Source organism: Periplaneta americana, chromosome 11 (genome assembly GCF_040183065.1).
Source record: "Periplaneta americana isolate PAMFEO1 chromosome 11, P.americana_PAMFEO1_priV1, whole genome shotgun sequence".
NCBI lineage: Eukaryota > Metazoa > Arthropoda > Insecta > Blattodea > Blattidae > Periplaneta > Periplaneta americana.
The window spans coordinates 10,975,200-11,000,220 of NC_091127.1; the positions used below are offsets into that span (position 1 = coordinate 10,975,200).

At 33.8% G+C, this 25,021-nt stretch overlaps 1 protein-coding gene and 1 long non-coding RNA gene across 2 annotated transcripts in view; one reads left to right on the plus strand and one right to left on the minus strand.

The window, feature by feature from the left end:
- LOC138708800 (uncharacterized) overlaps positions 1-25,021 on the plus strand; it is a 199,453-nt gene that overhangs the window by 93,833 nt on the left and 80,599 nt on the right. The window lies entirely within an intron of this gene.
- The window catches only part of LOC138708666 (glutamate receptor U1-like), a 39,412-nt gene continuing 26,940 nt past the window's right edge, over positions 12,550-25,021 (minus strand). Inside the window, exons 11-13 of the mRNA XM_069838752.1 lie at positions 22,763-23,019; positions 14,754-14,980; positions 12,550-12,746 (exon numbers count right to left, since the gene is read on the minus strand). Of these exons, the coding sequence (XP_069694853.1) occupies positions 12,700-12,746; positions 14,754-14,980; positions 22,763-23,019 (531 nt within the window). The 3' untranslated portion in view covers positions 12,550-12,699. The remainder of the gene's footprint in view (positions 12,747-14,753; positions 14,981-22,762; positions 23,020-25,021) is intronic.

The following is a 25,021-nucleotide window of genomic DNA, read 5'->3' on the forward strand; positions in this document are numbered from 1 at the left end:
ATGTGTACTATTTTAAATTGCTTACAATAATTCAGTTAAGAGAGTTATATCTCTTTCGAAATTCCAATTTATTTCTTCGACTCATTGAGGTTGGTTCTTACACAGGAATATGGTGATCTATTCCCAGAAAATGTTGTTGCCTGTTACCTTATGATTTGTCAAGTTGCCAGACGATATCAGCGCCAAACAGCTGAGATTCTGAGGTATCCCCTATTAACCACTACCCTATAAGTCTAGGTCTATTAGCTACTTTCCTCTACGGGCAAAATATCGGCTGCCAAAAGGTCTAGGGTTAATAAATGTCTTATAATTTCAGTCTCTTTGTGTTATGGTCTGCGCAATCAATATAGATGCTATTAGGATATTTGGTCAACATAATCCATTAGCATGCTAGAAATAACTGAATTGTAACCACGAAAATTAATAATTTTCTTTTTATATATTACTGTCCACACCTGTGGAGTAACGGTCAGCGCGTCTGGCTGCGAAACCAGGTGGCCCGGGTTCGAATCCCGGTCGGGGCAAGTTATCTGGTTGAGGTTTTTTCCGGGGTTTTCCCTCAACCCAATACGAGCAAATGCTGGGTAACTTTCGGTGCTGGACCCCGGACTCATTTCACCGGCATTTTCACCTTCATTTCATTCAGACGCTAAATAACCTAGATGTTGATACAGCGTCGTAAATTAACCCAATAAAAATATATATTACTAGTGGCTTGTGCAGCAAATGCTGCAAACTAAGTTCATTAGACGTTCAAATAAACATTTTTCAGATTTATTTTCAATGAAGAATACCAGACATTGGGAAAGTTATTTGCTTCCATAATAATGAAAGATACTCTCTCTCGAGCCAATACTGAAGAGAACCACGCATATAAAATATCTACACCACACCGCCATTAAATATATGAAAAAGACCCAACCCCACTTGATTAATAACTATAAAAATATTTGATTTTTAATAATAATATTATCTTACGTAAGTTTTATAGCTTTCAGTAACATATACTATATATACTATATAGCCGCCACTCAGTAAAATATAGAAATCAAAATCTAATTTAAGTTATTCTCTACATCTACTTATATAACCCCAAAACGTTTCACTTTCGTATCATCAATATAGCATTAATATGTATAATTATTGAAAAATAGTCGCATCATGGCATTAACTACAATGATATTTCATTTCTAATGGTAATAATGTCATCAAACCACCTCAAATTTTGTAGTTTTTAATATCCAATACACAGCTGTACCCAGAAAATTACACACCACAGAATCGAACCTGTAAATTATTTTTAGTAAGTTAAGTTTTTAATAAACAATTTAATTTGGGCTCTAAATATGTCAGTAGTCTTGCAGATCATGGCCTTCGTGTAATATTGTTTACTGTAGTGTGTGTTTTATTTTATTCTGAAATGCAATTAGCTAGTTCTCAAAACTGACGACAGATGGATTTTGGAAAATAGGAAAATTATGTTGAAAAATTGACATTTCACTGAAAACTACTATTTTTCTGAAAAACTTTGAGTTCCAAGGTTCCCGTAATTTCCATTACCAGTTCAAATAATATATATATATGTATGTATATGTATATGTAGAAGGTATTTTCATGTACCGAAGTACATATGATAAATTTCCGTGCAGATATTCTGCGTCATCATAGGATGAAAGATGAGTGGAACGGAGAAAAATTCTCTCTGGCACCAGGATTTAAACCCGAGTTTTCAGCTCTACGTGCTGATGCTCTATCCACTAAGCCACACCGGATTCCCATCCCGATATCGGATCGATCCAATCCCGGTGCCGGAGAGAAATTTTCTCCGTTCCACTCATCTTTCATCACAATTTTCTTTTTGCCTAGCTTCTCAAGTTAGATTTGCGATAATGCATTAGTTTCCCCGTACTGTGAAATCTAGCAAAGAGAAGAAAAATTTAGTGTACTAAAATTATACATATCATTATAGCAGGAAAAACAAAAATGAATCAAATATAGTATATAGCCTACTGGAGATGTGTAGACCCCATGGGGAGATATACAGAGTTAGTTAAAAGTCCCGCACCACCTAAATATCTTTTGAAGCATGTGGTTCAGTGACATGAAACTTGGTATGTGGGGATAACCATATACTAAGAACTCAATAATGATATTACCGAATTCTTTCTACTTCCGGTTTAACCGGAAGTAACTCTAACTCTCTTATTTTAAATGGAACACCCAATATATATTTTTTTATTTTTGAATAGTGCTCGTTAAGAGCTTTTCAAAAAGTATCCACACGTGATAATTCTGTACAAATTCAGTGTTGCTAAGTCAAGAAAACAGAAAAGTGTATCGAATATTAAAATAATAAAATACTCCTTCCTTAACAAAAACAAAACAAAGCTAGCTCACCTTCTAATTTATGTGTCCAAATTGGTAGCCCTCAGCTGCTTTACAATGTGTCATTCGATCATAGAAACCGTTTAAGGAATGATTTAACCAGGCTTTAGGAATATCTTGCACCACTTCCATTTTTATTTAGCAACGCTGAATTTGTACAGAAGTATCAAGTGTGGGTACTTTTTGAAAAGCTCTTAATGAGCTTTATTCAAAAATAAAAAAAAGATATTGGGTATTCCATTTAAAATAAGAGAGTTGGAGTTACTTCCGGCTAAACCGGTAGCCCTCAGCTGATTTACAATGTGTCACTCGATCATAGAAACCATTTAAGGAATGATTTAACCAGGCTTTAGGAATATCTTGCACCACTTCCATTTTTATTTAGCAACGCTGAATTTGTACGAAGTATCAAGTGTGGGTACTTTTTGAAGAGCTCTTAATGAGCTTTATTCAAAAATAAAAAAAGATATTGGGTGTTCCATTTAAAATAAGAGAGTTGGAGTTACTTCCGGCTAAACCGGTAGCCCTCAGCTGATTTACAATGTGTCACTCGATCATAGAAACCATTTAAGGAATGATTTAACCAGGCTTTAGGAATATCTTGCACCACTTCCATTTTTATTTAGCAACGCTGAATTTGTACAGAAGTATCAAGTGCGGGTACTTTTTGAAAAGCTCTTAATGAGCTTTATTCAAAAATAAAAAAAGATATTGGGTGTTCCATTTAAAATAAGAGAGTTGGAGTTACTTCCGGCTAAACCAGTAGCCCTCAGTTGATTTACAATGTGTCACTCGATCATAGAAACCATTTAAGGAATGATTTAACCAGGCTTTAGGAATATCTTGCACCACTTCCATTTTTATTTAGCAACGCTGAATTTGTACAGAAGTATCAAGTGTGGGTACTTTTTGAAAAGCTCTTAATGAGCTTTATTCAAAAATAAAAAAAAAAGATATTGGGTGTTCCATTTAAAATAACAGGGTTGGAGTTACTTCCGGCTAAACCGGTAGCCCTCAGCTGCTTTACAATGTGTCACTCGATCATAGACCATTTAAGGAATGATTTAACCAGGCTTTAGGAATATCTTGCACCACTTCCATTTTTATTTAGCAACGCTGAATTTGTACAGAAGTATCAAGTGTGGGTACTTTTTGAAAAGCTCTTAATGAGCTTTATTCAAAAATAAAAAAAGATATTGGGTGTTCCATTTAAAATAAGAGAGTTGGAGTTACTTCCGGCTAAACCGGTAGCCCTCAGCTGATTTACAATGTGTCACTCGATCATAGAAACTATTTAAGGAATGATTTAATCAGGCTTTAGGAATATCTTGCACCACTTCCATTTTTATTTAGCAACGCTGAATTTGTACAGAAGTATCAAGTGCGGGTACTTTTTGAAAAGCTCTTAATGAGCTTTATTCAACAATAAAAAAATATATATATTGGGTGTTCCATTTAAAATAAGAGAGTTGGAGTTACTTCGGGTTAAACCGGAAATAGAAAAATCTCGGTAATACCATTATTAAGTTCTTAGTATATGGTTATCCCCACATACCAAGTTTCATGTCACTGAACCACATGCTTCAAAAGTTATTTAGGTGGTGCGGGACTTTTAACTAGCCCTGTATACAATGAAACATGCATTACAAATACATTTACTTCGCCACAGATGAGAGAACAAAAATTTTGACCAATCTGAGTAGGGTTTTTCACAGTCACAAAGGCAAATGCCGGATTGGAAATTCACATGCCATGATTCATCACCGCTTCAGTCACCAATATCATAAACATTAATCAAAATCTAAAATCAGTTAGGCCTACATGAATACAAAGCCATCTACACAACACAATAGAAACAGAAACTCAACAATAGTAAAAACGGCCTTCTGGTATACCTACAGAACATCAGTAAATTTAACAGAAATACGAGTATACTGAATTAGATCATTATCCCTCCCGTAAAAGCAATGTGACATTCATCTTTTCTCGCCTGTACTCTTTGAATGAAGAAAACTCAATGTCAAAGCAAGCTAGCGCAATTCAGTTATTCAGCTAATGTTGGCTGATCTCAGTGGCTGGTCGCTTTACAGAACCTCTTTCTGTGTTCAGAGTTGTTTTGTGTCTACTATACAATAATTCACAACAGCGACATAGCTTCAGTCAAGGAATTATTGATTCTGAACAGATGCATTGTAGGACCCACCCGAGTATTCCATAGTATCGATTATATATTGCATACTTTCGACTACTATATCAAGTATGCCATCTTAATAAAGCTAAAGCATACTACAAACATAATAAAACCAACGACAATGAAATTAAGCTCACATTTTGTCACCTTTGTTATAGGCTACAATATATTATATTTTATCTATACTAATAATAAATCTGTAGCCGACATTTTTCTGGTAATTTTCGATTTTCAAAAAATAATTGGTCCAAACATATAATTAATCACCCTGAAACCGAAAATCGCTTTTTTGAAATTTTTGTTTGTATGTCTGTCTGTCTGTATGTTTGTTACCTTTTCACGAGATAATGGCTGAACGGATTTCGATGAAAATTGGAATATAAATTAAGTTCGTTGTAACTTAGATTTTAGGCTATATGGCATTCAAAATATATTATTTAAAAGGGGGGGTTATAAGGGCGCCTGAATTAAATAAATCGAAATATCTCGCTTATTATTGATTTCTGTGAAAAATGTTACATAACAAAAGTTTCTTTAAACATCATTTGCGATAAGTTTTATTCCTTGAAAAATTTTGATAGGACTGATATTTAATGAGATAAATGAGTTTCAAAATTAAAATAACTGCCATCTAAGGCCGTGTAATGAATTAAAAAGAAATGACTTCGTCTATAAGGGGCCTTGGACAGCAACAATCGAAAGCTATGAAAGATAGCCTACAGAGAATGTTTCTGTGTTTGTATGAAGTAATATCGGAAGCTAAATTAACCGATTTGTATAATTAATTATTATTTCACCATTGGAAAGTGTAGTTTCTCTAGATGGACATAATGCTATAATGTTATTACAGTAACTTCTGAGTGAATCGAGGACAGGTAAGATTAAAATAGCTTCTTATGCACAGAAAACTTGACAGGCTATTCTGTACATTCATTCCTATTTCCTAAAATAATTTTTATGACCAAATGAGTGGTCTCTGGATCAAAATGATCGCATTTTAATTATGCAAATACAATTTAAATTAAGTAACATAATAAACGATTTATCCTTCTATCAAACACGAATGTTCCCTGGATCAAATGTCCTATTTTAATTATGTAATTACTTTATATTTATTTCTAACGGGTGCAGCGGAGCGGACGGGTACGGCTAGTTCAAAATAAAGTTAAAGAAACAAACCAAAACTAAACTTAGAACTTAAACATTTTACAACAAATTTAGTGTGTGGTTCACGTAAAATACTAATTTTACTTCATTTATACTATATTTTTAGTCCTGGGAAAATACTAGTATTTCACAAAAACACTTTTTACTAGTATTTTCTCTGGACCAAAAAATTAAACAAACATTGGTGTAAAAATTAGCATTTTACCATGGACATCACTGGAGATGTTCATTTTCTCCTCCGTTATCCAAGTGATTTCACAAAGTGCTACGACACGATGTTCCTGTGTTTATCATTTAATACCTTGTATTTTCCGATGACATATCCACATGAGTGCATCTCGTTTACTTTTACATTTCTTCAAACTCATCCCGGGATTACATGTTTCGCAGAACATTCCACTCCTAAATAAACCACAATCACATAAAAAAATCACAGAACATACCTGTATTCATGGATAAAGCAACTAAAAAGATTCTCTTTATAATTCCATAATAATTTCAAAGGGGAGAATGTGATCCACTTGTTTTTTATATTTAACTATAGCATATGAAATTTCCACTATGATTAAAATCAAACTAATTTACAACAATATTCTTTGGTTGGCAACATAATAAAAACGATATATATCGATAATTTAATTAATTGAAACGCTACTTCCGTTGACCTTTTTTTGCGGCTTTGCATATTCTTATATTTAGGGTGGGTCCTATAATGCATCTGTTCCATTGATTCTGCAATGTATGAATGAAAATAATTGACTCCACAATAATTTAAACACTTTATTTCCAAACTAAACATTAACATAGTATGATTAAACATATCGTTACCTGAAATAGATTACATAAATAATGCTTGTACATTATGCGAACAGGTTTTGTAATTAAATATACGGTAGTTAAACAATCATAAAATATTTATTGAAATATAATATTCATTAGAGGAACGAGTGTTTTGATAAACATTGTTTAATGTCATGTTTTGATATTCATGTAGAGAAAAAGAACTGTAATTGCACAGTCGCTAAAATCGTTCGTCACTAACGCGGTTACAGAACTTAGATATCGTATATTGGTGAATTGAAATGTATCTTTCTAAAATATGTAGTTTCGACATTTGTGTCACTTCAATATAAACAACCCCGGGCCAAAAATTCGTCAAAGTACACGTTCGATCGATACATCATATAGGCTAAAGAAATTGTGTTTTGATTTTCTTAAAATTAAGTTTATCTTCGACACTGAAATATGTTTCATCGATGCTGTTTGGAAAGTTTTTTTTGCATAAAGATTAGCCTACTGTTCGTTAACAGAAAACCACAAATTTAAGTCACACAGAAAGTGTGCACTCAATTCTGGGTTCTGACGTTCTGTCTGCAAATTGAGCCGGGATCTGGTACAGTTCCTAGGTAGCTCAGTCGGTAGAGCGTTGGCGCGCCCAGCCAAAGATCCCGGGTTCGATACCAGGCTCTGGAACAATTTTTCGCTTGAAGTTATTCAAGTCAGCTTTACAGGGAGCTAGCTATACCTGTAAGCCAGATTTGTAAAAAAAGAAAAACCTGTTTACGGCTGAATTGCGTGCAAATAGGAATAAATTAATGTACATTGAACCAGTGAGTTTTAAATTGACAAGTTTTATTGCATCAATTAAACAAAACAGGCTCGCCCTTATGAATACTCACTCTTATTGATAGATAAAAATTGCCACACGAGTGACCCAAAAACGCAAATGATTAGGCGAAAGTACATTTCAGTGTACTGGATACGCGTGCATGAAACTCATAGCAGTTACAGAGTAATTATATATGCAGTACGTATCTAGAAAATCACAAATAACTGACTCAGAAAGAACTCAATCCACGATTTACATTTCACTTCTAAAACTGTCTCGTTGCTTACGCAGGCCTACACTTACTCGCATTTGAGTACATATGTACGTGTGTGTGTTTGTGTATGTGTGCATATGTGGTTATGTATGTATGTATGTATGTATGTGGTTATGTATGCATGTATGTATGTATGTATGTGGTTATGTATGTATGTATGTATGTGGTTATGTATGTATGTATGTGGTTATGTATGTATGTATGTGGTTATGTATGTATGTGGTTATGTATGTATGTATGTGGTTATGTATGTATGTATGTGGTTATGTATGTATGCATGTATGTATGTGGTTATGTATGTATGTATGCATGTATGTATGTGGTTATGTATGTATGTATGTATGTATGTGGTTATGTATGTATGTATGTATGTATGTATGTATGTGGTTATGTATGTATGTATGTGGTTATGTATGTATGTATGTATGTATGTATGTATGTATGTGGTTATGTATGTATGTATGTGGTTATGTATGTATGTATGTATGTATGTATGTATGTATGTATGTATGTATGTATGTGGTTATGTATGCATGCATGTATGTATGTATGTATGTATGTATGTATGTATGTATGTATGTATGTATGTATGTATGTATTTTGTTTTTTTTTATTTTTGTACATCAGCATGCTCCATTACATTGGAGTAATACTACATGATTTACATAAAATATTACAATAATATAATTAGTTACATAATTTAAGACATGAGAACAAGATATTTACAATTTTTGAGATCTTGAAATTCTTATAGATACAAGTGTTGCCTAATTGCACTTTTTTCTATTTTAGGTTACCATCATTGTTAATATTATTTCTAATTTCAATTACTATTACATTTTGCTAAATTCTATGTAATGTAATGTAATGTAATATAATGTAATGCAATGTATGTATGTGTGTTAAATATTATGTTTTATTTAACGACGCTCGCAACTGCAGAGGTTATATCAGCGTCACCGGATGTGCCGGAATTTTGTCCCGCAGGAGTTCTTTTACATGCCAGTAAATCTACTGACATGAGCCTGTCGCATTTAAGCACACTTAAATGCCATCGACCTGGCTCGGGATCGAACCCGCAACCTTGGGCATAGAAGGCCAGCGCTATACCAACTTGCCAACCAGGTCGACTGTATGTATGTGTGTATGTATGTAGTTCACACCTGTGGAGTAACGGTTAGCGCGTCTGGCCGAGAAACCAGGTGGCCCGGGTTCGATTCCCGGTCGGGGCAAGTTACCTGGTTGAGGTTCTTTTCCGGGGTTTTCCCTCAACCCAAAATGAGCAAATGCTGGGTAACTTTCGGTGCTGGACCCCGGACTCATTTCACCGGCATTATCACCTTCATTTCATTCAGACGCTAAATAACCTAAGATGTTGATAAAGCGTCGTAAAATAACCTATTAAAATAAAAAAATGTATGTGTGTATGTATGTAAACTTTTTAGCATTGGTGGAGAAGGATCTTATGATTAAAAACTCTGTCCGGTAGTTCATGTTAACGAGTTTCAAGTCTCAGTCTATGCATAGTTAAGCAATCTTCATTGCAAAAAAAGGAATAACTAAATATCTGTAAATACAGGACTGCTACAAAGACTTTTCCGGTTTCGAACACATGTAATTTATGTTGTATGGATCTGAGGTGCATGAAAATAGCACTAATGGAAAGAGAAACTCAAAAAGTTTAGTTGTGGGAACATTGTTTTCCTAGTTGGTCACACTGCCTCATAATAGCGCATATAAACAAATTTGTTCATTGTTGAGTCGAAATGATTGCTATAGACAGAAAAGCTTGATTTTCATATGAACCAGTCGGTTATTACCGAACAAAGTTTGGTGCAGATCCACCCAGTGGGCCTACAATCCGTAAATGGTACATGGATTTTAAGGCAAGATCCTTCGTAAGCGGTTGCGATTTCATCCGTACCGACTACAGTTGCTGCAAGCCCTAAAACCAGATGACAAAGTGCTACGAAGAAATTTCTGCATAAGTATGCAGACTTTAATTGAAAACGATGATGCATTTATTCGTTCCGTGATGTTTTCTGACGAAGCCACTTTTCATCTTTCTGGTAAACAGACTTAATCTCAGAATCTGGGAGTCGGAAAATCTGTGTACCAACTGGAACTTGACTATAGGTTTGATGTGTGCCGTGTTATCAAGGGGGATACATTGAACATCTTTAAGGTAAGGAACTAAACTTTTTGAATTTCTCTTTCCATTGGTACTATTTCCATGCACCTCAGATTCATAGAACGTAAATAACATGTGTTCGAAACCGGGAAGGTCGTTTGTAGGAGCCTTGTACTAGCGGGAAACCTCTGGAAAGAATTTTAGTTACTTTTGTCATCGTCCATATGGCAGCAGGAATATTTGAGAGTACGTGGTTGTCCACAGTGGAAGGTTGCGAAGTCTAATTTATTTTTAATATCTATTGTAAATGTCTGTTCGTTCTTTCATGTTTATGCGTTGGCTCTGGCCAACGTTGGATTATGTGATAAGATTGGAAGTGTATGTATTATTATATAATTATTTTATTGGTGTGTTGTGAAGGTAAAAGGAACTGTTTTTGTATTATATTAATTATGTTTTGTTTATAGCAATGTAGTAATTTTCTGTCATTTTGGTTGAGTTGAAGAGAAGGCCGAATGGCCTTAACTCTGTCACTTAAATTTTATTATTATTATTATTATTATTATTATTATTATTATTATTATTACTATTATTAAATTAGCTAAATTAATGAATATGAAATGAAAAGTGAGTTTTAATGTAAAATTTAAAAGACGGGAAGGAAAAAGTTTCTAATTACCTGGTACTGCTATGAAAACTATTGCGACTTAAAATTCGTAATAAAAATGTTAATAAACGTGGTTCGGAATGTTAGCATAGCTTCCCCCCACACCTTTTACAAACTCTAGAATTTATTTTGACGGTGATTTAAGTATCGTGTATAGCCTATTTATATTCTATTCAATGTAAATTAAACTCTTAAAACAACAACATTTTATAAAAACGCGAACTACAGCAGTTCATGGTTAGCGGTCAGTACGTCTAAAGGTTTAATGTCTAATACAATAATGTCTAATTACTTAGGTCTAATGATAGAAGGTCTAAGAAAGCGGGTCTAATATCAATATGCCTAAAGTAAAATGAAATTCGATACAATTATGTCTAACTTACAGTCATGTCCTATACCTCTATGTCTAACTTCCAATCTTGTTTAAGCTGTGAAAGGTAAAAAATGTGTAACAGATTTCGACTTGTAAAATGTTTGAATAGAAAAAATTATATATTTATACACAGTAAAAATTGAATAGAGGAAATTATATATTTATACACAGCAAAATTTACATTTTATATCTGTAACCATGATACATAATACAGTTTATATTGAAAAGGTAGGTCAACCCTTCTAATTTTTCTCTAATGGTTGAGTTCTTAAGGCTCATTCACAATGAAAATTAAACATAACCGTAACATAAACACAGAAGTTTGCGCCCATGTTATCAAATGGGATCATTCACAATGATTCACATAAGCATTGACATAAACATTGCCGTTAGACGTTAACATGAAAGTTCGCAAACTCCAAACTTTCATGCTTATGCTTACGTGATTTGCAAACAGAACACAATCGTGGAGCGCTGAAGTATACGACAGAATATGAGGAAATTACTTCATTGCTATGTTTCCATGGTTACCAAGTATCTTTGCGGTTATCTTTATGTTCCTATCGTGAATGTTCTTGATTTTACTGTAACGTTTACATTTTTAAGTTAACGTTATGTTATGTTTAATTTTTGTTGTGAATGAGCCTTTGGGAAGAGTGACCACTTACTGAGGCTAATGAATAGACATTGTTTCCAATTAGACATTGTGTGATAATACTACATGGTTTTGTCGGATCAGAGAGTCTTAACACTGATAGATTGATAGTATTTAGGAATTGCAATGTTAACTATTATTCCCTGTTTTTCAGTTGACCTTATTGTACCATGAAGTTACTGAATATTGTTACCCAGCATTAGACTATACTTCAGTAGACATTATTTGTGATTAAACGTAATTCAAAATTAGACATTTCGGCATGAGATCTTTTCCTATTTTCACATGGATTGTAGACTTATTTTTCATTAGACGTAATTGCTGATTAGACATTATGCACTTTACACCTCGTAGGTTTAGACGTACTGACCTGAAAGCCAATTAATCGTTTTGACAAAATATTACAGAAAAATGAGCATTTTCTTATGAATATCTTTGTACTTACACAGAAAGGCCAGTGAGCTAAAAAAAAAGTCTTGTCATTCGAGAACATACAATGTTGTACTCAGGTTGTAAATGCTTCGTTCTTCTTTTATTTCCTTTTCTTCTGGTCAGAGTTATACAAGCAGGGGTGAATTGCTGACACTACTTTTACTTCGTTCTCAGAATTTCTTTAAATTCTGTCATCTCCATGTTTGCTTGTTGCCATTTTAGTCTCATCGCTGTCTCACTTTTCAGTGCAATAGGTGTCCGGAAATTCTGCAATTCTTGCAACAAGCTGTGTACATGTTTCTCAAATAATTTCGCCACTTCATTATTTTGCTTGCTTCATTCTTAAATTTTTGTGCTACATTCCTTGAAGCTGAGGTAACACATCTCTCCAAATCACAAGACACGGAACAGAAAGTTTTGAAATACGAGTAGCCTATACCTTTCAGTAGTTTGTGTCCATGTTGTAATGTATTATAACTTGGTAACATTTGTCATTGTGGAGATGTCATTTTGCTCAGCGGTCTCCAACACTATTCACAGTTCATTTTAACTAGTATTCACTGTTACACTAGAACATATTACACTTATTTATTAAATTCTGTAGCATCTCAGTAGCAGTAATGTCATTTTCATTTTAGAGTTATTGGTATAAAGACATTTTAGGTTTTTAAGATTCTAGTATGTTTATGCTTTTATCGCAAGAAAATCATACCACATAATTTAGTTAATATGTCCGACCATGCTAGCCTTTATGAGCTGCAAAATATAATCAATGAAAGTTTCATGATGTAATATTTTCATGTTGTAAAGCTTCATTAATAATATTTGTTTGGATATCTCCAGTTTGATGCCATTGATAGACCTGCAAAATAATGTAACAACTTCGATCACAAATAATTCCAAGAGTAATGAAACCTAAAAAGAAGACAAGAGTATGCTAGAATAAAGGCGTTATTTGTAATAGATTATCACATTTTAAATGTGTTTTGAGGTGAAAGTATGTAACCGCAAGAAACTAAATGTATTCCTGTTGTTTGTGTTACGTATAATTTTGGTTCTTAATCGCCACAAGAATGAGATGGAACGGGTCAAAGGGTCTAATTTTAGAATTAAATGATAAATAAATAAACATATACACAAATAAATGCATAATTGAACATCTTAAAAATATAAAATTGCTTTGTTGTGAATTAAAGTGACCCTTAAAATAATGTTAGGAAATATGTATTTTAAATTAATGTTCCTTCATAATTTAAATATTGTAACTAAAAATTGAACAGTGAATAGAAGTGGTAAAAGAATGGCGGAAGCTGCAGACATGAAACTAAAAATTTAATAATAACTGCTGGGTGAAGTTCGAGTGCGTCATTTTTCTTCACTTCTTATATTTGAGGTGATGGCGAACAAAACGAGTTAAGGATACTTTTCATGTTAAGTTGGTATTTCTTGCAATGGGTTCACATTAAAATTGATCAAAAGAAATTTTATCCCATTAAATTTCTATAGTAAAGATTACTTACTTACTGGCTTTTAAGGAACCCAGAGGTTCATTGCCGCCCTTACACAAGCCCGCCATCGGTCCCTATCCTGAGCAAGACCAATCCAGTCCCTACCATCATATCCCACCTCCCTCAAATCTATTTTAATATTATCCTCCCGTCTACGTCTCAGCCTCCCCAAAGGTCTTTTTCCCTCCGGCCTCCCAACTAACACTCTATATGCATTTCTGGATTCGCCCATACGTGCTACATGTCCTGCCCATCTCAAAGTCTGGATTTAATGTTCCTAATTATGTCAGATGAAGAATACAATGCGTGTAGCTCTGCGTTTTGTAACTTTTTTCATCCTGTAACCTCATCCCTCTTAGCCCCAAATATTTTCCAGAGAACCTTATTGTCAAAGATCCTTAATCTCTGTTCCTCTCAAAGTGAGAGACAGAACAATCGGTAATATAACTGTTTTATAAATTCTAAGTTTCAGATTTTTTGACAGCAGATTAGATGACAAAAGCTTCTCAACCGAATAATAACAGGCATTTCCCTATTTATTCTGTGTTTAATTTCCTCCCGAGTGTAATTTATATTTGTTACTGTTGCTCCAAGATATTTTAATTTTTCCATCTCTTCGAAAGATAAATCTCCAATTTTTATGTTTCCATTTCGTACAATATTCTGGTCACGAGACATAATCATATACTTTGTCTTTTCGGGATTTATTTCCAAACCTAATGCTTTACTTGCTTCAAGTAAAATTCTCGTGTTTTCTCTAATCGTTTGTGAATTTTCTCCTAACATATTCACGTCATCTGGATAGACAAGCAGCTGATGTAACCCGTTCAATTCTAAACCCTGTCCGTTATCCTGAACTTTCCTAATGGCATATTCTAGAGCGAAGTTAAAAAGTACAGGTGATAGTGCATCGCCTTGCTTTAGCCCACAGTGAATTGGAAAAGCATCAGATAAAATTTGACCTATACGGACTCTGCTGTATGTTTCACTGCGACACATTTCAATTAATCGAACTAGTTTCTTGGGAATACCAAATTCAATAAGAATATTATATAAAACTTCTGTCTTAACCGAGTCATATGCCTTTTTGAAATCTATGAATAACTGATGTACTGTGCCCTTATACTCCCGTTTTTTCTCCTGTATCTGTCGAATACAAAAAATCTGATCAATAGTCGATCTATTACGCCTAAAACCGCAGTGAAGATCCCCAATAATTTCATCTACATACGGAGTTAATCTTCTCAATATATATTAACTGTAGTACATAAATTAAATTTGGTGACAACAGACGTGGGATCAAGACTTACGCTAGACGCGGAAGAATAAATGCTGTGTGTGCAACTGCTTACTGAGCTGACCTGACCACGTGTTTCGGCGCTGACTCATCTTGTGCCAGTACGTGGCGGCCATCTCGACGAGAAGCAGCACCAGAGACGTGGCCACTCCGCCCCCGAGGATCGTCAGGAGGGGCGAGATCTGTCCCACAGTCACGCTCGTCCACGTGTTCTGCTGCTCCGGCACGTGTGCCGCCCACGAGTCCAGCTTGTGCTTCCGGAGCACTCCGCCAGAACGCATCATTGAGATCCTGAAGATGCGAGATTTATGGCTTGAAAACTACTTTATCGCAAATTTTTAATAAGTAGGCTATATCGTGATTGATGAATATTGAACATGCTTCATGTGTCTGAAACTTGGAGGGATCGTCTGCAGGAAAGTGACGAATAACAAGGTTATGGGAAAACGAACCTAGAATAAAAAAAGTGACTGATACATAGTGTGTCCAGGAAAACATTTCGTGACTATGAACTGCTATAATTTTGTAACTAATCATATTACGAAATATATATTGGTACCAAAGACGTTTTATAGTTCAACCTAGACTCACTACGAGCGCTGTTCCTCGACCAAAAATTGAACACTTTCGCGCATCTCCATCTTGGGGCAGAGAGCCATGTGATTACAATATGTTTACATCACAATTCCGCTTAATTTGAAATAACATAGAAGGTTATTCAGTATTATTGAATGTGTTAGGAGTAAGTGCGTATTAATTTAATCAATAGTGTGTGTATATAGTGTTTATATAGTTTAAATGAATCGTTCTCCTGTGATATACGTGAAATCACAGTGTAGGCCTACTATTGTGCTACGTATGAGGCCTATACATATAGTGTTTATATAGTATTTTAATCATGTTATAAGTGAAACCATCGTGTGCTCTTGTGCTGCATACAACTGTACAAATAGTGTACTTTTATCATTTATTTTCATCGTACTCCTATATAAATTCCGCAAGTGGAATCATGGTGTATAGTTGTGCTGCATACAACTGTACGAATCAATGTAAGAAGGATTCGGAAATTTCTTTTCATAAGTAAGTTTGTTACATATATTGTATTAGGATATTGTAAAATGACTGAGAACATTAGTACATATTTATTGTGTTAATAGAAGAAAATGCTTTATAGGAGTAAGCGCAAACTTTCTTTTTAGGTTTCCATTGCAAAAGGCTGAGCTTCTCAGTAAATGGTTATCTGCTGTTAAAAGCGATAAATTAATACCATCAATTCACCACAGGCTTTGTTCAGTTCATTTCATAGAATCTTGTTTCTGGAAGAGTAATGGTAATAAGTTACTGAAACCTGACGCAGTTCCATCAGTTTTTAATTAGTTCTGGACCAGCTCAATTCTTCAATCCCTTTCCCCCAGTTACATGACCATGTTTTAGATAACGAATATCCCGAAAACAACATTTTAAGAATAATGCATCTGACAATAAATCTGTATGTGAAAATCAGATGTCATCACACTGCAAAATCATACAGTATTGCTGTGCACAAGAAGATAGTTAGACAGCATCTCTCTAAATCAATTTTATTTATGAATCAATAGGTGAGTGCGAAATAAATCTGGTTAAGTATTTTCATACTATCTAGATATGGCCTAGTTACAATATTTTGACATTCTTGCACATATTCGATTTAATAATTACAGTTGATGCATTTCATTGTTTATTGAAATATTTATTATTAGGCCTAAGCAAGATTAAGTTAATGTCCTAACTCGATTAATTAAATATTTCAGGAACTCCATCGGTACAGATATGATGAATTGTGTAAATATGAATAGGCCTAATCACGAAGACAAGAATTTTTAATTGACAGTTTTAGCATAACAGCTTAATATTTGTTGTTCACAAAGATGACGATTACTGACTGACAGTTCCAGTTTCTTCAATTATTTGCTGTTGTAGACTACTACAGGAATGCAGGTGATTACGTTTCACCGTTTATATTTGTTTTTATCCTTGTTACTCTTTTAGCTTATATTTGGTTATAATATCAATTTTTGTTTTCCACCTGTGCTTATCTTAATATTTGGATTTATATGAACGTTTTCGACACTCGGTGTGTGTCATCTTCAGATATGGGGTCTATGTCATTGTGTGTTGTGAAGACCTAGCTTCTTAATTATGTTGTGGGTTGTTCACTTGTGTATGACCTTTCATGATTTCTTAATTTGGTTGTTTTTTTATGGTATAGTAATAAATCTTAATGTCTTTTGCGGTTGCGTTCTATCAGCATTGCTTTCCGTCCGCTATCGTCACGGCCCCAAGATGGCGGCGAGCGATCGCTTCAATTTGGGTCCAGTCGTATCTTCTGCGCATCCGGCAGTGTGGGGACTTGATCTGTACCATTAGAAAGAAAGGGTCATAGAATTTCAGGAGATGTGTAATTGTAGTTGTTGGCGAAAAACAATAGATGGCACCATAACAAAGACGCTGTTCCCGCTCTTCCGCTATTCATTGTGCCTTTGTTGAATAGAAGCAAATTGTGTTAATTTTTTTTTTGTCAAATTTCAAATTTTTAAATTTATTTACAACTAGCCGTACCCGTGCGCTCCGCTGCACCCGTTAGAAATAAATATAAAGTAATTATATAATTAAAATAGGACATTTGATCCAGGGAACATTCGTGTTTGATAGAAGGATAAATCGTTTATTATGTTACTTCATTTAAATTTAATTAAAAAATTAAAATGCGATCATTTTGATCCAGAGACCACTCATTTGGTCATAAAAATTAGTTTAGGAAATACAGGAAACGAATATACAGAATAGCCTATCAAGTTTTCTGTGCATAAGAAGCTATTTTAATCTTACCTGTCCTCGATTCACTCAGAAGTTGCTGTAATAACATTATAGCATATGTCCATCCAGAGAAACTACACTTTCCAATGGTGAATTAATAATTAATTATACAAATCGATTAATTAAGCTTCTGATATTACTTCATACAAACACAGAAACATTATCTGTAGGCTATCTTTCATTGCTTTCGATTGTTGTTGTCCAAGGCCCCTTATAGACGAAGTCATTTGTTTTTTAATTCATTCATTACACGGCCTTAGATGGCAGTTATTTTAATTTTAAAATTCATTTATCTCATTAAATATCAGTCCTATCAAAATTTTTCAAAGAATAAAACTTATTCGAAATGATTTTTAAAGCAATTTTTATTATGTAACATTTTTCATAAAAATCAATAATAAGCGAGATATTTCGATTTATTTAATTCAGGCGCCCTTATAACCCCCCTTTCAAATAATGTATTTTGAATGCCATATAGCCTATAATCTAAGTTACGACGAACTTAATTTATATTCCAATTTTCATGGAAATCCGTTCAGCCATTATCGCGTGAAAAGGTAACAAACATACAGACAGACAGACAGGCATACAAACAAAAATTTCAAAAAAGCGATTTTCGGTTTCAGGGTGGTTAATTATATATGTTAGGACCAATTATTTTTGGAAAATCGAAAATTACCACAAAAATTTCGGCTACAGATTTATTATTAGTATAGATTTACATTTGAATTAAATACATATGAATAGATACCCGAAATGAGCATATGCTCGTGCTCGGGTACAGTCCAGTAGTCTACATAAATTTTACAGGGTTCAAATAATAATGCTGATGATATAAATAATAGTAACAATAATAATAATAATAATAATAATAATAATAATAATAATGATAAAACAAAAATATTTACAATAACAAAATAAATACTAAGACGGATAAAATAAAATATAAAACCACTAGCGAGAGTTAACACAACTTAAATAAGCATATAATAACCGGAAAAAATGCCAAACTCGAAAATCAACAGAAAAGTTCGTTGTATCGCAGACGACAGCAACCGCCGTATTGACATTGTGTTGTGCATTAATGGTAGTAGTGGGGAGCTGAAAGTCTACGTAACTGCCGTTCTCTTCGAATCTTCTCGTACAATCATGGGAAGTTAATGCTGAAAAACAAAATGTCTACGAGTCAAACTGTTCATTATTACCAGGATAAATACAAATAATACTGAAATGTATTAATCGAGTTTCAGTTATAGATCTCCCCTTTTGTGCAAGAGGTATCATATCAAAATATTTTATGAATGGCGGGGAAAATATAAATTTCAATAACTTTCTAGTGACAAGATATAGTGACAAGTACAATCAAGTGTATCTGTGGCGATGCTAAGAAAATCATTTATTGGAGATATACACTGTTATTAATTAAGAAAATGATCTATTTATATTTATTACAATGTTTTATCTTATAGGGTACATGCATCAGATAAATACAATAAAAATTAGTACCTTGTAATGCTAGTAACACTTAAAAAAATTATAATAACATTTATCAAATATCATACAAACATTTTCACTTCATTTTTAAACTTAAGAATGTGTAAATTGCTTAGGTCTGGATTATTTTTCAATACTGAATTGTATAGTCTTGGTCCATAATTCCTACTGTATCTTAATCCAGCTGTAGTGTGGCATTTAGGTTCTGTCAAAAGAGTTGGGACATTTCTTCTGGTGTTATGTATATGTTTTTCAGTTATAAAATTCATTGTGAAAATAAGTTAGTAATGTATGTTTATATATTTGCTCAATTTTTAGTACTTGGAATTCAGAATAAATAAATTGTGTCGGATAATCAAGTGGTTTATGCAGACAAATTTTGATACGTTTTTGCAGTACTATTAATGGAGTTAAGATAGTCTTTGTCATTCCACCCCATCCTATTATTCCGTATTGGATGACTGATTGAAACAAGGCTAGATAAACTACACGGAGAACATAGATAGGCATATATGCACGAAGGGTTACAAAGTTGTGAATTGTTTTCCGTAACCTATTACATAAATATGTTACATGTTTATTCCATCTTAAATGTTGATCAATGACAACACCTAAGTATTTTACTTGCGTGGATTCTGTCAAGGAAGAGCAATTACAATCAATCAAGTTTATGTTACTGCAATTGTGTATTTTTAAATTTGTATCCTTATCGAGTTTTATTTTTCTCAGACTAGAAGCCGTTAATGTAAAAGGAACTGCAGTTGTTTTTGGAATGTTCAATGAGAGCAAATGTGCAAGTTTACATTTCAACTCAATGTTAATTCTGCAGCATTTAGAGCAGACGTCTCAATAGGGCCATCTCGGAGCACTTCCTCCTCTCTCTCTCTCTCTCTCTCTCTCTCTCTCTCTCTCTCTCTCTCTCTTTTTCAATGTAAGAGTGGAACAAGATGCGGGAGCAGTTCGTGTATCTCCGGATGACGTCATTGACCGCTACGTTTGAATAGACATCTGTAACCGCTACGATTTTGTCTCCATCTCCGAGGAAAGAATGTCCTTATTACCGCAAATGTATGAACAAATAAAAGCTTTCATAGGGAAAGCGTAATTGTGGGAGTTGCAAGTTTCAGTGGATAACTGTTACCACTTTATTAATCTAAAATTGTTACCTAATTTGAATCAAGACCAGTATAACAAATATAATGAAGTACTTAAGGACTTGAGAAAAGAATATGAGAGGACATATCATAAGAATACGTGCCTTAACAATCAACAAGTTTAATTGTAATGTAAAAAAAGAGAGATACCAAAAACCATTTACTAGAAATGAAGTCTTTTGTTGTTTAGTCAACTGTCCGAAGACAGGTCCGAACCTCAATGTGATATCAACAAAGCACCACTTATGAGGCAACCAGGCCAGGAGATAATGGGCTAGGGTAGCCAGTTCCTTGTGCTTAAATAATTACGTAACTTGTATGGTTCTTCATGCTTATTATTATTATTATTATTATTATTATTATTATTATTATTATTATTATTATTATTACTGCAAACGACTTATGAAATTTTATTCCTTCCGAAAACAACCGTCTGTTTTGGCAGTACAACTCAAAAGTGCCGCTTTATGAATTTCTCCCGCGACAGTTACAACTTAGCTCACTCATGCTTGTAACATAAATCAACGATCGGCTATCTTCGGGTATTGTGCTTATCTCTTCAGCTGACTACGCTATCTACATTTGCTCTGTGTAACAACTTTTATGCGTTGGCCTTGAGACGCCTGATTTAGAGAGTTTATTTATTGGAATACCATAGCACACGGAGTGTAGAGAGAATTCAGCGTGTCTTCACACGGGAATTTCAACATGCGATAGCTACTGACAAGACGATTCTGAGGTAGTACAATAATACACCAACTACGTTCCTGTTGGTGCGCCATAACTCTCTAAATTCTGTAGAATTCACACTGAATTGAAATGTAAACATTCACACCAGTTAAGACAATTTGCTTCTATTCAACAATGCCGCAATGACAAGCGAAAGAGCGGGAACGGAGTCTTTGTAGAGTAAATACAATATAATAAATAATCCAACTTGAAGGATGGTTTTATTCTTCGTAAGAATTGTACATATCAAGTAACAACAACTAGTTGCCATAGAGAGTTAAACTTTCATGGCCCACTCTGTTGTATTTATTAATACAAACATAAGCCAGTTGTGATTTCAGAAACCTACATATTTTTTTCTTGTCGTGCCATCTATCGTTTTCCGCCAACGATTACAATTACACATCCCCTGAAATTCTTTGAGCCGTTCTTTCTAACGGCACTGATATGAATTTCGTAATACGCATAGTTACAAAATTATAGCAGTTTATAATCACGGAATGTTTGTGTGGACACAGTATAGCCTACATGAAAAGTAAAACCATCAGTTTTATGAGGAAAGAAGTAAAGGAACAACAATATTAATTAAAAGGAGAAGATGAATTGAAGAAAAGGAAAAGAACGATAAAATAAATTACAAACGAATTAGAAGAAAAATTAAAATAGTAGGAGGCTCAATCAGGTCTAAGGGAAGTAGAGAATATTAAAGAAAAGTTGAAAGAGCTGGAAATTAATCTGTGGCCGGAAGGAAAAAGGTCTTAAGTCAATTTTTTTTTTGTGAAATTGAGATTTTTATATATTCTGAAAGCGGAAACAATTCTCTACAATCTGGTAAAACGATTAAAGTCAAATAAGACTCCTGACTGCATTTATAGAGCTTTACCAACTGTCCTAAGTTCTTTTTGAATCGAGCACACACAGAATAAAGGACTTAAGAGTATTTAATACTTTATTCCTTACGAACCATCACATGTTTACATTCCATGTTTCCCTATTAAAAAGGTCTAACTTGTATTTTAGCTATTTTATCACATACCGATGCCCTTGCCTTTTAAAACTTTAAGCACCAGGTAAACAGTCCTATATTGTTTAAGACCTATTTTGCACTCCTAATAATTTAAATTTCCGATTTATTTTTACATGAAAAAGGTCTTATGTTTAAATAGTCCCTTCTTCTCAGTTTGGCTTCTAGTCTTAAAAGGGCTTAAGTGAGGCTATTTTTGGAAATAATCAAGAAAATTATTAAATGAGCAACATTACCTATTTTAAATGAAATATAAACAAATAATATCCAGGAAAAATCTCTTAATTAAAAGAACTCTATAATTGCCACCAATTTCAATCTTCCTACTACTCTCCTGAAAAGTATAAAATTTGTACTTAAGACCTTTTTCCTCCCGGCTACAGAAATAAAAAAGACGAATTAGGAGCAACGGAAAAAGAATACAAACATTATAGAAAAATCTACAATTTTAATTTTGAATTAAAAAATGACTTGTGAAATTGAAAGGGATAGGAAGCAGGAAAAAATGAAAGATCAGAGGAATAATTAAAATAAAAAATAGAGGAATTTATTGTTAATGTAAGGAAAATGCTTAAGATAATAACAATAAAAAGTTCAGAGGTAACAGTAGAAGAGGAGGAGGAATAAAACTGCCTTTAATCGGAATATGTGGGTACTACGAAATGATACCAAAGTACACAATAATACCACTGAAGATCCTGACATAAATTTCGACCATTTCTTTGATGTCCACCTTCAATTTGTAACGAATTAAATCCGAGTGCCATACGAACTTGTTACATCCATCTCTTGTGTTGTATGTCCTCCGATACTCACTGGTAGTTGATAAGACGTCGATAGGGATTGTTTTCCGTGACGACCATGGCCAGATTGAACATGTAGTAGTACGTGAGGAAGGCGATATTGCAGTCAATGGCATCGCCCACCTCCTTGATGGCCTCCATGCTAGTCCAGAAGGCGTAGCGTGTGCTACACACCCTCTGTAGCCCTTCCAGACTCGAACTGGGTATATTCTTGGGGTCTGGTGCGATCATCCTTTCATAGATCTGGTCAGTAATGCCATTGTCAGCGTCCTGAAACATTGAGAATAAAATCATTACTAGATTGCCTGTTTGTCGTCTGTTTCATGATGTGTAACTATGGTTTTTTAGTAGGTTATTTTACGACGCTTTATCAACAGCTTTGGTTATTTAGCGTCTGAATGAGGTGAAGGTGATAATGCCGGTGAAATGAGTCCGGGGTCCAACACCGTAAGTTACCCAGCATTTGCTCATATTGGGTTGAGGGAAAACCCCGGAAAAAACCTCAACCAGGTAACTTGTCCCGACCGAGAATCGAACCCGGGCCACCTGGTTTCGCGGCTAGATGTGCTGTTACTCCACAGGCGTGGACCACATCATGATTATCATCTTATCTATGTACTAGCCGTACCCGTGTGCGTGGACCCCATCATGATTATCATCTTATCTATGTACTAGCCGTACCCGTGCGCTCCGCTGCACCCGTTAGCAATAAATATAAAGTAATTACATAATTAAAATAGGACGTTTGATCCAGGGAACATTCGTGCTTCATAGAAGGATAAATCGTTTAATATGCTACTTAATTTAAATTGTATTTAAACAATTAAAATGCGATCATTTTGATCCAGAGAGCAATCATCTGATGCAATGACAATTCCTTTAACATGTTTCTTAATTGTTATTACATGCAACCATAGTTTAATGAAGATTGACATATCATTTAGTTTTAATGTGTATACTTTATATTACTTGCTATATGTTTCAGAAGTTACTGTAATAACATTGTAGAATTATGTCCATCTAGAAAAACTAAATTTCCAATGGTGAAATAATAATTAAACAATTAATTAGCTTCCGATATTACTTCATACAAACACAGAAACATTCTCTGTAGGCTATGTTTAATAGCTTTCGATTGTTGTTGTCCAAGGCCCCTTATAGACGAAGTCATTTGTTTTTATTTCATTACAGCGCCTTAGATGTCATTGTTATTGTAATTTTAAAACTCATTTATCTCATTAAATATCAGTCCTATCAAAATTTTGTATAGAATAAAATAAAACTTATCGGAAATTATTTTTAAAGAAACGTTTGTTATGTAACATTTTTCATGAAAATTAATAATAAGGGAGATATTTCGATTTATTTAATTCAAGCCCCCTTATAACCCCCCTTTTAAATAATGTATTTTGAATGCCATATAGCCTAAAATCTAAGTTACAACGAACTTAATTTATATTCCAAGTTTCATGTAAATCGGTTCAGCCATTATCGCGTGAAAAGTTAACAAACGTACAGACAGACAGACATACAAACAAAAATTTCAAAAAAACGATTTTCGGTTTCAGGATGGTTAATTATACATGTTAACACCAATTATTTTTGGAAAATCGAAAATTACCAGAAAAATTTTGGCAACAGATTTATTATTAGTATAGATTACTATTAGTAACAATGTAACCTAAATTTTTCTGGTAATTTTAAATTTCGAAAAATAATCGATATTAACCTGGATAATTAACTATCCTGATTTGCAAACTGCATTTTTGAAAATTTTGTTTGTTTGTATGTCTGTCTATTTGTTACCTTTTCATTCGATAATAGCGAATCTCATTTCAATAAAAATTGATATTTAAAATAAGTTGGATCCCATTTAGATTTTAGGCTTAAGTTTTGGGAAAACTGAATATAATGCTGTGTGAAATCCAATTAACACACTCTAGTTTGAGACCTGTAGCATATATAAAACATCATTAACAGAGTTTAGAGTAATTTCAATGATTCTTAATTTTTCAGAGCAACATAAAGTTTTAAAATACAGGGTCCTCTAAAATTTAAATTTTCAGTTGTTTCCCTTTTGAAGTGGGCCGTCGATATTATGTTCAAAATACTACCCTTAAAAATGGTTATAAAGGGTCCTGAAATAAATCGAAATATCTCGCTTATTGATTTTTTTAGAAGACTGTTACATAATTGCCTTAATGTTTCCGACAAGTTTTATTCTATACAAAATTTTGATAAAAATGATACTTAACGAGATATATGAGTTTTA